The following is a 14778-nucleotide window of genomic DNA, read 5'->3' as shown; positions in this document are numbered from 1 at the left end:
AAGCCAGCGACTATTTTGACAGAACGTAGTTCGTTTTTTTATCGGGAGGTCGCTACTACGCTGTACTGCGCATACGCAATAGGCCTACACGCCGGAGTGTAGCATGTAAAGTTGGCCGGCTTTCAACTTTTCTCGGTAGATTGTTTACAATCTGCTTGTTAGCTTGTTCGATGATGACACTGGGCGACTTTACAGGCAGATTGTAAATTCACCAGCTTGTAGCTTGTAAAGTAGCTCAATGGCATTGACGCTTAAGTCAACCTAATTCTAGTCTTTGAATGTACATGATTCAATATAGAAAAAATAGGTACTTTCATATGAGTACCTATCTACGTGGAAGAAAAAATTGTCAACAACGAGATCGCTAGTTTTTCAACAGATATTCGCTTTTATTTTATAGTTTTTCGCTAATAACGTGTTGAATATTATAAAATAAAAGGAATTTATTTTTGGCGTGCCGTCGAAAACTTTTAGCGTGCCATGTTAGGCACGCGTGTTACCATTGACGTCCCGTGGGGGTAGGCAGATTGAGCGTCGCTTGCGGGCGGCATTTACTCTAAGGGCGGCAAATCGAGGAGAATCATTTGGAATATATAGAAATACCTACATAAACTTAGTAATAACGAATTTTTATAGGCCTATAAGCCTATATGCCGATTGTGGGTATATCGAAAATATCTTTCCATTAAAAAAATCAGCTCACTGGTCTTATCGGGTCCGCGATATCTAGAATACTTCCATTGCCTTTCGACGTCCTTGATGACCAGAAACGACACTTGCAGATTTGCGAATAAATAGTCTGATATTTTGTTAGTAAAAGTATCCATACAACACATTTCTTAGATATTGGACTCTTGAAAGGATGATAAAAATACTGTAAGTAAAAATAAAAACCAGGCGGCATTTCGGCGCTGGTTAGGGGCGGCATTTTATCTAGGGACGTCACTGCGTGTTACGTATTTGCCATCGCTGTTCTATAGAGTACCATACTGATTTTCAATTTCAATTTATTTATTTTAAACATATTGTGGACATTACAAATTATAAGTTTAAGACGTTCACAACATGACATTAAATTTAGAAACAAAGAAATATAAAACAGTATTATATAAAGAAGAGATAGATCAGAATAGACATATTATATAGTAAGTTATTAAAAAGTAGAAATGAGTAGGTACATACAAAAAATATAAATTAGATAGGTACAAGGAAGTACACCGGATGAGTTAAGCAGACCCTATTTTAAGAATTTATTAAACAACGTCCACCTATACTCATTTTCACGTAGGTGGAATATATCAACACCCGAAACAATTTCGTTGAACATAGTTATCGCCCTCCCAATTGGCATTACCAGTGGCAGGTTGGTTCTGCACCTTGGGAGAATAAACAACTAGTGCTCTCTATTTCTAAGATAGTTATCAGGGACACACAGGTCAACACTGCCCAGAATGGCAGAGTTCTCACTTATACCTCGTATAAGTCGAAAAAAATACGTAGCTAAATAAAGATTTTTTCTAAATTGTAGAATGCAGTATGTAAGCATGCCTAAGAGAAAGTCAGTTGGATGAAGCCACGGATAGTATATACAACCTCAAGTAAAGGAGTATCAAGAATTGCTTCTGAACCCTCGGGTCTCAAGAGGATAAGGCCATACTTCAACTGATGCGGTGCCCAAACAATAGACCCACTCTCAAGTCTGCTTCGAACTAAAGAATTAAATAATAGTTTTAATACAGTAACATCCGAAAAGACCCGGGAAATACGCATGACGAAGCCCAACATTTTAAGCGCGTCTTTTATGCGTCTGTCATGTTCACTCCGATTTCGAAACTGATTATTTTAACGTAGGTAATATCTTGGAGACCTCGGAGTTCATGTGATTTAGTGGTTATGAGTTATTAATAATTAGAAGTTTCGATCAAAGTAAGTAAACTTATTATGTGTATAATATCATACATATAGTAAGTGCCTAAATTGACAGTCGGTACAAAACTACAATAACTTACTAATAACTTATATTTTATACTCTTCAGCCTTTATAGAATACCAAACTCTGCTGCAAGTACGTTATCAATAGTGTGATAAACAGAATGGATACCTAATGTTATTTTCAAGTTAGTACTTTGTTACAAAAAATAATATTATTGTATCAAAATGACATAAGTAGGTAGCAGTGGCGAAGGGTGGAGGTAGGCTGTTAAGGTCCTCCATAAATACTGCACACTAAACTTTGACAGTCACACGCATGGCCCCCACATCCTGAACCGGACCCCCATGCTAGGATCTTTGGTGGGCCCCCATACCTATCTCTAAGGATAAAGGCAGTGAGATGCTCTACAGTAGCGTTTTCCAAATGGTGTACGCGGTAAAATTAATGTGTATATTTAGTGTTTTTTGTTGTATGTTTTAATACATCAATCTGAATTAAGGAGTTGTCGAGTGTCGATACACAATTAAATATTTTATCGTACAACCATATAATTTGAAGTAATAACCTTATTGAAGGAAATTAGCCCCGCAGGCGACTTTTTTTACTATTAAAGCAAATTTGTGCTGTGTGTTTATCTCACTTATCGGGTCGACTAGCTTCGCCGGGCCCCCAGGCTAGAGCCCTGTCAGCCCCCCCCTTGTGGGGGCCATGGTCACACGTATTTGTTTTCATTGAAATAAGATGGTGTAGGTTAGTTTTTAAAATTCAATCAAACCCTGCGAAACCATGCCATAATAGATAATTGTCAAAAAATTCTCGTCTATCTATAAAATTTCTGAAATTGTGCAATTAAATCGTACATTACTTTGGATATTCTATAGATAGAATAATGTTTTTTTATCTATTACAGTTTGGTTTAGGCAGGGCTTAATGAATTTAAGAAATAAACCAACAAACAAACATAATATTCTTAATCGAACGAAAACAAATAAATATGAATGAAAAAGTGTGCACAATGTTGTCGAATCGCCCAAAATATACCAAAAATATTATGGTTTGGTTTAGGCAGGGTTTAATTTATTTTAAAGTACTAACCAACACCATCTGTAAATTATTGTAGTCCATGTTCAATAAAGACAAATACGTACATATATAACTAACAAAGTTTAATGTGCACAATTTGGAGCGGATCTTAAAGGCCTACCTCCCTTCGACACTGGTAGGTGGGTACCTTCCTACATTGTCTTGTCAGTTTGATTGTCAAACAAACGTTCAATTTTTTTTTAAATTGGTTAAATATTGTAAAATATACCTACTGTATTTTCAGTCACTATTATATACTATTTATCAGCAATAAATAGTATTTTAGCTGAAGACGTAGAGCGTGGGCAAGTCGCTGCCATCTAGCCGGCGTCATCACTCAGTGGCGCACCCAGGGGGGGAAAGGGGCCCTGGCACTCCCAAACATGAAAATTATCAGAATGATTTCAAACATTGAAATTGAAAGCCAATAAACTATACCTTGGAAATAAAAAGACGGCAAAAAAATGATTTGTAATTCTCCAGCACCCTTTTTAGTAAAATTTCTTAGATTTTAATTTCCAACACAAAAATTTCGAAACACTAATGTCGGGTTTTTTTAGAAACCCAATCCTTAATGGAACTGTCAATAAATTCTCGGTGTCCACCCGAATTCCGGAGTGGTGTAGGTCTTGGCTGGGGAGGGCTGACAGGGCTCTAGCCTGGGGCCCGGGCTGTGGGGGGTCCGGCGTGTCGGGTTGACCAGATAAGTGAGATAAACACACATCATAAATTAGGTTTATTAGTTTAAAAAAAGTCGCCTGCGGGCTCTTATACTTCATGGCCATGAACATTTTCAATTACATAATTGTACAATATATTTTTTGTTTATTACGTGTCGATACTCGACAGCTCCAATATTAAAGTAGATATAAGTATTAAAAATCGCCAATAATTCACTGTAATAGTATATGTACCCTTATTTTGAACTAAAACACAATTTGAAAAACGTTAATGTAGTGTTTTACACTGCCTTTAATATAAGCGGTATGTAGGGGGCCCGCCAAATATCCTAGCCTGGGGGCCCGTTTTAGGATGTGGGGACCATGGTGTAGGAACACCGAGTGCAATAGACAAAAGACCGATAAACGAGAAATTAGGCTGTGAAGAAGAAAAAGAGCTTCTCCTACTTGGGCGCCCCCCAATATTAAATCCTGAGTGCGCCACTGAACTCACTGTCAACCATTGCCGGAAAAACCCGCGTTCGAAATGGAAAATGTGACGAACCGGACCACACAATAATTTTCCGAAAATATCAACATACTTAGTTATTAATTTTATGTACAAATGTAAGTATATAGATTTGCTCAGGTGATCAAGTTAATTTTTCCCAAGAGACAGCGATAATTTTGAACCGGAACGGCGCTTCGTTCCATTTCGACCCATGTGAAAGACGGTATATTAACTTAAAAAATAAAATGAAACGCATTGTGTAGTAAGTACTTATTTTAATTTATTTCATAATCAATTGGACCGGTTTCATCATCAGTTGACAGTGCGAGGCCAAGCAAAAGTGATACTAATGTACAATACCTATTATAATACCATTCAATCAAATCTCTTTGAATACAATACATTTTAATAAAATAAAAAACAAAAGGCAGTTCAGAAATACATATTGTTTGGGTGTTCTATAGTCCAATTATGACATTTAAAAAACATAATATAAAAATATGAACATATTCAGCACCAAAAACTTCATAAAATACCTAAAATAATAACTACACGAAATATTTATTACCTCCATGAAAATAAAGGAATAAATGGAGGACCCAGGGAACACAGAATGGGAACTGAAATACCTACCGGGTGTGATGTCTAAGGCTTTCGACCTCGAGTGTGGAATAATATAGGATAAACTTAAACACGTGTCAAAAATACGCTTGGCACGGAGATGCTATATATATATATATATACACTGTTAAAATTAAGACTGGTGTCTGCCAGTCCAACGTATCCGGCAGTCCACGTATATGTCTTCAGATCGGGTTAATAAATGACGGAGCTTATTCTAATGGTAGGTAATCGTACAACGCATATAAGTACACGTTCGGTTTTGGATGTTTACAAAAGCCAGGGCAATGATCATGAGCTTACTAGCGAGCCATAATATACTGTATGTATACTATATACAGTCAAAAAATGGCAACACTAATCAGTGTTGCCAACCGTACTATAATTATAGTATTTGTACTATAATTTTCGTCTGCGTACTATGTACGATATAATATATTATAACTGGTATAGTACGCCCAAAATACTATAATTTTGAGAAATCGGAAATTAAGTTGCCAATAGAAGAAAAACAACGCCATAATAATCCGTGAGAAGCAAAAAAAATAAATAATTCCCATGTCTAAAAAAAGGTGACGTTAATTACTTAAGGTGACGCATCAGTGAAACGCCAAATAATGTTCAACTGTACGCGCGACGAAAATTTGTACTTGCTTCGCATTCATTGAGAAAACGTGGAGTCGGACGCACGTCACTTTGCTGCGTGATGGCGACGGGCCAATTAATTCTAAAATCGTGTAAAGATGACTAAAAACTTTACCCATTTACTTTTAAAAGCAAACATGTCAATGAATATATTATTATTGATACTAATAGAATAATAAACAGAACATAAAATGGACGTATGTTGGATTTATATGAGAAATAATATTTCGTTTGACAGGCGTCATTTTCACCCGCGACCCGCAATCCGCACATCGCCTAGCAACGATCTTTTTAGACCGTGCCTCAACTAATGCATGGCCTTAACACAGCTATTTCCAAACTGGGAGACGCAGTGTGTTACAAAGGGAGGCGCGAAAAGTTTAACACAATTAATGTAGCTACAGGTTTGTAGTTTGCAAATGCATAGTTTATAAAACGGCCGCTAGTTATAAAACTACACACATAAAACATACAGTCCTATAAAAGCTTGTTTGCAAACCTTTCTGCAAATATGGAGACTAATTTTATAATACTCACTTCTATACTATTGTGAATCTCGTAAAAAAAAAAAAAGAAGTAGTCAAATTAATCACAATGTTGAAATTTGAGGCAAATTTGTTTAGGGACGATAATTTTGATGTTAAACTTGTCTATTTGGTTGAAATTTAAAAGAGTGAATAAATCAATCCAAGGACCATTAAAATGCATTCACTGATTTAAAAAGACAAAGTGAAGGCATTCATAATAAATTGGAGCTGAAGAAATCAAATCTCCGCTTATAAATGATTTCTACGTCAGATATATTGAAGCAAACAAAAATCTATATATTGAGTTCTTGGTTAGTTTGCTAATGCACTTTTCACATCATTTTAAAAATCCTGACCCGGGGGGTTCGCTTCAGGTTGTGGGGTACATGATAGAATTATTCCTTTGTCAATGAACGAAGATGCATTTGGATTGACTATTAACTAATAAAATTGATTGTGCTTATAAACAAGCACATTCGTCAAAAATTAATGTAATATAAGTGGTAAAACCTTGTTTTTTTTTTCATTTTTGTATTCGTTAGTAGGTACATTGTTGACTACATATTTAAAAAGGTGTATATATTATTTAATGAAATAAGGGGGGGCCTAGATTAGATTTTTTTAAAGGGAGGCGTAGTAACATAAAGTTTGGAAGCCACTGACTTAACATTTGAATTTTGTCTAAAAATACAAGACGTTAATTACCCCACGTTTAATTTTTTGAAAATGCAGAAAATTATTGGTCACTCAACGCGTACAATATTTTTTGCCGAAATACTATAATTTTGAAGGCACTGTACTATAATTCCACTTTCAAAATATGGCAACACTGACACTAATACTAATTTAGTTATCTATGGTCTAGCCAAAACAAAACATAACCTAACTAAATATTAAATTAATTATTATTGTTGTCTTACGATTTCGATATAGTTCACTAGTGCATTTTATAATAAAAACATCTCCTATAATTGTACGATAATTTATTTCAACGTCATTTTAGGGTGATCAGTATTAAACAATTTTTAAATTTCAATTCTTATACTAACTCGTTAGATTGCATTTAATCTTGACAAAGTCTTGCTGCCAGAATAAATCTATTCCTATCCTATTTCCTGTACAAAATGAGCGGACAGGACTGGGACATTGACAGCTACCGGACAGACCACGAGTCCGATGAGCATTGGGACCTTAGACGCAGTTTTATGGAGTTACACAAGTTCAAATTCACGGAAGACGAGCTGGTCTGCCTTGCGAGGGTATTTACCAACGTTGAATTCTTGGGTTGCAGGTTGGTGCCATTTTATATTCGTTGCTATAAACCACACTTTTCCGTAACTTGTACGTATGCAGTTGGCCGTACTTCACCATGAAATGATGTATCGGAAACATATTGACGAAGCATCTAGAAAATAAAATGACACTTTGTGTCGGGTCTGCCGGATGGCGAAATTCATATTTTAATATCGGTATCCTACGCTCAAATGAACATTCTGCTTGCAAGCGGTCTGGCGATACCGCTGGGTCTGCCCATACAAAATTTCTGACTCAGGTTTCGACTCCACCATTATTATTGTGTTACAAAATGCCAATGTGCCTAGTTAAAAATTGTAAAAAAATCTACTAAACACTCCAAGAAAGATGGGATATCACTTTTCATGTTTTAGTATTATTTATTATTTATAAAATGCCATTTTAAGATATTGATGAATGTTTATTCAATGCAATTGAATGACAGAAACCATTGGACAGTCACCTGTGATCAATGACATTAATATGGACGAATCATCTGGAAAAGAAAATGACACTCACTTTATTGTCGGGTCTGCCGAATGGCATAATTTGTTCTAACGCCATTACAATAAAGGTGATATTGCTATAAATTCCTGATGCTTTTTGTTGGGTCTGGCGAATGGTTCGGTTCGAATGGGTTCGCTCAAATGAACATTGATATTAGAAACACTGCTCTAACGCCATTACAATAAAGGTCATATTGCTATAAATTCCCGATGCGTGATATCGCACAATGGAAATTGCGTGACGTCTACCTATACATGCGAATTTACTTGCTAGCTACTGTATTGAGTGCATCGTCCATTAATAATGTCATTGCCTGTGATGCGCTGGGCTCACTTGCGTCTAATATCCGAGAAGTCGTAAGTAACCGAGAATCTATTTCTAACGCAATGAGTCATGACACTAATACGCCATTACAATAAAGGTTATATTACTATAAATTCTCGAAGCTTGTATCGCATAATGGAAATGGATACGTCATATGGTCACGTGATATCTACCTATACATCTGTGAATGACTTTCATGCACAATTTCTCGTGCGCGCCGGTATGAAGTGAGTTGTCCATTTAATATGTCATTGGCCGTATATTAAAGACCGTCCAACCTCTTTGGATCGTATAGTACTGACATAAAATTCATGTCTAAATAAAACACGGGGTAAATGTGCCGCAGAGGTGGACATGAGATTTTACAACTTTCTTTTTAGACCAAACCAAACCTAATCTAACCTACCCCAACCTAATATTACCTCATATAATCTTAGTTTGTGATAATGGTGCATCAAAATGTATTTCAAATTTTCAATTAACGATTATTGGATTGAAAAGCCGATGCGCTGACAGAAAAAGGTATTTATTATAATTGTCTACATGGAATAAACTGTTTTCGTAAAAAAAATTATAGAAACTCATGTCCACCTCTGCAGCACAATTACCCCATTTTCTATTCGTTCCTATAAACCACCGTGTCGAAATGTTGTATCGGAAATATATGGCCGTATATTAAAGACCGTCCAAGCTCTTTGGGTCGTATAGTACTCAGGTAAAATACATGTGTAATTAAATAAAACACGGTTCTTGTCGGTTCACTGGAAGCCAGAGGCAAACAAATTTTGATTATAGCCGATGATCATCATTTGGGGCGCGACAACCCGGTGTGGGTCTTTGCCTCCTCCAACAGCTCCCTCCACCTGTCCCTATCCACTGTGGCCGCTTTCCAATTTGGTACCCCCAGAATACGGCAGTCACTGGCAGCTCCATCCAACCAGCGAATCTTTGGCCTCCCTCTTCTTCTACATCCTATTGGATTGCTGGACATCACTCTCTTTGCCGGTTCATTGTCATTCATATGGTGCACATGACCTAGCCATTGCAGTCTCCCAATCTTAACTGATTGAACTGCGCTGCAATCTTCGTACAGCCCGTAGAGCTCAGCATTATATCTTCTCCTCCAATTGGTGCCATCCCTGATCGGTCCATATATACGGCGGAGAATTTTTCTTTCAAAGATGTTCAGGGCTCGTTCATATCGCAGAGTTAATGTCCAGGTTTCCGATGCGTAGGTGAGCACTGGCTTTACAAGTGTCTTGTAAAGAGTGCTTTTAGTTCGATAGAGTGATTATAGCCGATACACTGATTATTTGTTAGATTAGGTTTTCATTCTTGAATTCATGAATTTTGCCAAAATCGACTATGAAAATAGAGATGACCATCTCTTTCCGAAAAGAAAGCTCACGGCAAACTGTGCTATGGTGTAATGTAATACGTACAATTTACATGTAACCCCTTTGTGCTCTGAATTATTATTAAAACACATTGTATTTTGTTAAGTGATCGCTCCGACAAAAAATCGACGCATGTGCCCGTCTTCTGCGAGCTTTCAATGATCTGATAGCGTTAACATATCCTATCGGTATTGTTTCAGATATCCCCTGGAGACGATGCGGCTCGTGGCGGAACTGTCAAAAGAAGTGGCCTCGGAGTTTCGTCAGAAGCGAGAGAAGAAACTGAAACGCACCTTCGTACAGGCCAGCGATGCTGCACAGCAAAAAGCCAAGAGATAGATCATAGCAATATAGACACCCGATAATGCGATGCATTCAAAGATCTAAATGACAATATTTCTAACGTGAAGTATCATTAGAAGGTTTTTAAACCAAAATCTATACTTCTATACATTTGTACAAATCCATTATCAGGACCGCAACATTTTGGGGTTGGTCTTTCTTCAGCTGACCTAATCCAAAGTCGCTGCTTTCCAGTTCAGTAAAGTCTTCGGTAGCTTCATCTAACTGATTGAGCTATAGATTATGTGAAATTACAAATAGAATAATATATATGTATTTTCCGTTAGATTTTGACAATGTAGATGGACTCACCGGTTTTTGGAATTAGACATCTCATTTACCTATAACAAATTCAATTGATCTATGATTGCATTCTTTCTATTATAATAATATTACATCCACTTTAATTTTACACTCGGTTTCTCGCCAAAAGGAGCCATTCTATCGATTATAAATATAAAATAAAACAAATTTTCTTATTTAACAATGTCATCTTTTATTTTTTGTAAATACCCTTTTGAAAAATTTTACATAACCTCAAATAAACCTGCCGAATCGTAACACGGTGCCTGAAGCTTATATCTGTCACTAAAATTTGCCTGTTTTTGGCGATTCCCCTAGACCGAATCCAACGCCAAACTGCAGAATTAGAGACCGATTTCTATAAGCTGGCGTACACGTCATCGTGGTTCTTTTATGAACTAGTGAGATTAAATTCCCCCCGCTTCAGCATCTTAACACTGTATTACGTCCGCCCCCCGCCAACTCCATCGTTAATGCGACGCGATGACGTGTACGCCAGCTTATAGAAATCGGAGTCTACCTGAGAAGTCTGCCCATGAGAGAAATCCATCACAATGTCATACATGGCTAATGTGCAAAACTAGAATTAAATACAGTAAAAGCTTTATGGCATCACCGATATCCGAAGAGGGCTGATTGTCTGCATGGGAAATGAATCTAGCCTCCGAGGCAACATTGCCGCTGGATTTTAAAATTTTTGAGTAAGCATTGAGCTTGAAAAAATTACATTTGGCATTTTTTATTATTACAATAATTGATTTCACAGATTCAGATTTTTTTAAAAACATCCATGTTCATAATTATGTCATTTTTAAGTGGAGGAAAGAATTTTGTCGATGGTCCTAAAAAAACGTCTCACTCTCCCGCACACCTAATAATTTCCACCATAGATATTCGACCTTTCCCTTGTGGGTGTTGATGTTTATGGAAGAATTTTTCTTTGTCCTCAATTAACCAATAGCTGGAATTTTATTATATTTTCAACAAATCTAATTTCTTATCCTATCTCTTCTGGCTTATGAGAGTTCACAACACTGCTCCGAGGGTCTGAGAACGGGTCTGACCCGTAGAGCAACTTCTCCCCGGAAACCAGTCTCGATTATCGAACGTAGAAAGTCATTATTTGACAGAGAATCACAATATTAAGTTCATAAGCTAAAATTGGGTTATCTGACAAATAACCAAGCCTGAGTGTAAGGAAATTCCAAGCATGTACCACTTATTTTCATGCAAGGTATGTCAGGTACATTTCTTCATTGAGATTCGCCACCATCATCTGCTACCTGGAACATTTCAGTGAAGCTGTTCTCTGGTACGCTTACCATTGATCTTTCCTTGGAATAAACAATATAAACAAATAGAGAATAACTGTAGTTTTTTCCTCTCACTCACTCAAACTGAGGTAGTGTATTTTTCTGGTTTTCATACTACGCAGAACTTCCTGTACCTCTCCCATTCGATTGAGAACTACAAAATTTGCCTACTGGTCAGTCCAAAGAATTTTGACTAAGCGTCTATACAACCACATCTCGAAAGCGTAAATTCTCCGTGACATCTCCGGGTTTAGCATTGATAGAAAAGGATCGAGAGAACATAACAATGAACACTACGCTTTCTTAGGCCTAGTTTAACCTACCTTTTAAGAGATTCAAAATAATAAACGGTGATATGTAACAATTTTTCATACCTTTCAGATCCAGTGATTGCAGTCATATAAGTTAGGATAAACATATGCTCAGAATATCAGTCATATGCGTCATTTCTTTTACTACAAATTCCTTAAAGAAACATCGATAGTAATTAAAACCTTCACTTTACAATGCTAATAAATTCCGTCCGTTCCGGTGATGTCACCTTGAATTACCGTACGAGATTGACAATAATATTATAGTAAGTAAAAGGGTAATGCCTATTTTGGCAACATAAGTCTAATAAGGTTTCATCATCATTATTTGTTTTATCCGTAATATGATCAAAAATCCATCAAGATTATAATCATACAAATGTTTCTATACATTCTAACGTTGTCCAGAAACTTGTACATATGCAGTTCGGAGTGTCTAGGACTCACAATTGTACTCGGTCAAAACCAAATGCGGCATGTTCGACGCTTGCTTTCTGACGGTACTGCCTTACGACGGCTAAAAGCAACTGTATATTGAGCTTCGAGAACAGGTGTATACTGGGTGAGCGGTGGTATGACTTTAGGAGTAATGAGGAAATATGAGAAGGCACCAAGCAGCCTCTCATCACGCTGAGAGTGAAGAAGCGACGTTAGACTTGGCTCAGCCACGTGATGTGGATGCCAGAAGAGATTCCGGCGTCTTGAAAGGCCACTAAATACTATCTATAGAGTGTATATGGCGGAACTACGAGATACTGGTTTGACCTGATTACGATGCAAGAAGACTGGCGAGCAACGGAGATTCTTGGAGGCGCTGCGTAGTATCCAACTAAGGGGCGGATATGGCCGAAGAAGATATTCCGTGAATTTTTTGCGATGTATTTTTAAATAAATCCACTTGAATTATTGAATTATCGGCTATCGGTATCATATTATTATGAAGCACTGACTGCGGCCCCCTTTTATGGTATTCAAGTAACATTATTGTGACCCTGCGCCATAATAGGTATAAGTAGCCATGGATAGGCTCTTTAGATTCAACATAAATAGTGCACACTAAACATTGTCAGTCAAACATATTTGTTTTCATTGAACTACGAATACAATTTGCAGATGGTACTGGTTAGTTTTTAAAATTTAATTAAGCCCTGCCAAACCAAACCATAATAGTTTTGGTATACTATGAGCGATCCGACAAAAATAGTGCACACTTTTTCAGTCATACTTATTTGTTTTCGTTGGATTAAGAATAGGTACATCTTATTACAAATGGTATTGCTTAGTTTTTTTAAATTCTGCCTAAACCAAACCATAATCGATAAAAAATAAATTCGTCTATCTATAAAATATCTAAAATTATGTATGATTTAATGGCATAATTTTAGATATTTTTTAGATAGACGAATTAATTTTTTTACTATTATCTATTATGGCTTATTTTTTTTAAATACTAACCAAAACTATCTGCAATTTTATTATTACATTTTTATTACAACGTTTTTATTACAACATTTTTCTTATTACAACGTCCCGACTAGCTAGACATTTGAAACTTTTAGAATATATCAGAACACGATGCCGATGCATTTTTTTAATACTTTTAGCCATCTTTAAGTAGAATTGAATTCATTTTTAGTTTATTCTGTTTTGTATGAAAACTTATTTCGATACCATTATTGGTTGCTAGGGGGTCCTAGCAACTAAATTATTAATATATACATGCGTTACTATGGAAATCAAAATGACATTTCAGTATTATTTCTATCAAGTACAATTTTTTTTGATCATTTAAGCTAGTCAAGTCAAGTTTATATGATTCAACAGAAAATTTAAAAACGTTGTATATAAAAAGTTCTTTTTATCTTGTAATTATTGTAGTATTAGTTCAATGAAAACAAATATGTAAGTATGACTGACAAAGTTTAGTGTGTACTATTCATGTCAGATATTCACAGCATACCTCCACCCTTCGCCACTGGTCCAAATAGAGAAGGATTTCTTCAATGCTTCTGAGTAAAACAGAAATATACATCTTACACATAGACAAATATTCAGACTTACATAATATTATAATTTACATTATTATGGTAATACAATATATACATAAAAACTCTCGTAAAAACAAAAACTGATCCTGCAATCCTATCGCACCGTCAGTGTAAAACCAAGGAATCTGCAATTTTTTCAATATCGAGATTAAATGCAAAACAACTGCAAAAGTCGTAAACTTGACAATGTAAAAGTGAAGTAACTGAAAGAACATGCAATATAATGTAGATATAAACCAAATATTACAGTTTTTTTTAGAAACTCTATTTCTCCTAACAAAACGAAGACTTCAAACCTTAATATCGTCTCTGTTCTGGCAGAACACACAAACTGGTGAATACTAGTTTTGAGTAAATGTTTGAAATGGTCTATCATGTGAGTTTATTAAGTAATCGTAAAAAGGATGACTTTAAAATAAAGACTGTTTATTTATTAAGAAGGTTTCCAGACGGTAAAGTTTGAAATAAGGGACATTTTGGTATAACTAACTCAATATATCATTTTTACGAATTAGTGTCTTCTGCGAGAACAGTGACGATATATCCAAAATATGTCTTTCGCAGATGCCTTGGTTTTACACTCACGATGCGCTATGATCTTGTTAGGATTGGACATGGTCAAATATAATATATGTACACAATAAAAACAAATATAAATAAACCATTTTATCTAAACTATACTCTTATACGCCGTTTGCACATGCATGGATTTACTGCTGAAGTACGTATATATGTACGCCATAACAAAAAATGCATGTGTAAATATGTATTATCGTGTAAATTGCAAGATTGCATGCATGTATTGAAAAAGTTCAGAAGCTTCTTAATTTTCACGTAACAATTAATTGGAATGTGCAATATCTGCGCCTGCGCAGTAGAACGATAGTGGCAAACCTGCCGGTAAAAAAACGAACTACTGCAGACCCATTTTGAGGTTAACTGATTTTCACGACCTGCCAAA

The 14778-nt window shown here is 36.0% G+C and overlaps 1 protein-coding gene across 1 annotated transcript; it reads left to right on the top strand.

The window, feature by feature from the left end:
• Nucleotides 1-6827: 6827 nt before the first annotated feature.
• On the top strand, nt 6828-10333 carry LOC147076343 (partner of xrn-2 protein 1). Its single transcript, XM_085941722.1, has 2 exons — nt 6828-7270; nt 9701-10333. The coding sequence occupies exons 1-2, from the start codon at nt 7104-7106 to the stop codon at nt 9837-9839; spliced, it is 306 nt and encodes a 101-aa protein (XP_085797848.1). The 5' UTR covers nt 6828-7103; the 3' UTR covers nt 9840-10333.
• Nucleotides 10334-14778: the final 4445 nt, after the last annotated feature.

The sequence above is a fragment of the Rhyacophila brunnea genome, unplaced genomic scaffold, assembly GCF_057557595.1.
Source record: "Rhyacophila brunnea isolate RB1 unplaced genomic scaffold, BYU_Rbru_1.0 scaffold_13, whole genome shotgun sequence".
NCBI classification, from domain to species: domain Eukaryota; kingdom Metazoa; phylum Arthropoda; class Insecta; order Trichoptera; family Rhyacophilidae; genus Rhyacophila; species Rhyacophila brunnea.
Note: the sequence above shows the minus strand (reverse complement) of the source record. Positions and strands in the feature narration are given on the sequence as shown.

Coding starts and splice junctions, on each gene's coding strand:
- LOC147076343 (XM_085941722.1), top strand. CDS start 7,104: ATGAGCGGACAGGACTGGGACATTGACAGCTACCGGACAGACCACGAG. Junction 7,271..9,700: donor GTTGAATTCTTGGGTTGCAG/GTTGGTGCCATT, acceptor GTATTGTTTCAG/ATATCCCCTGGAGACGATGC.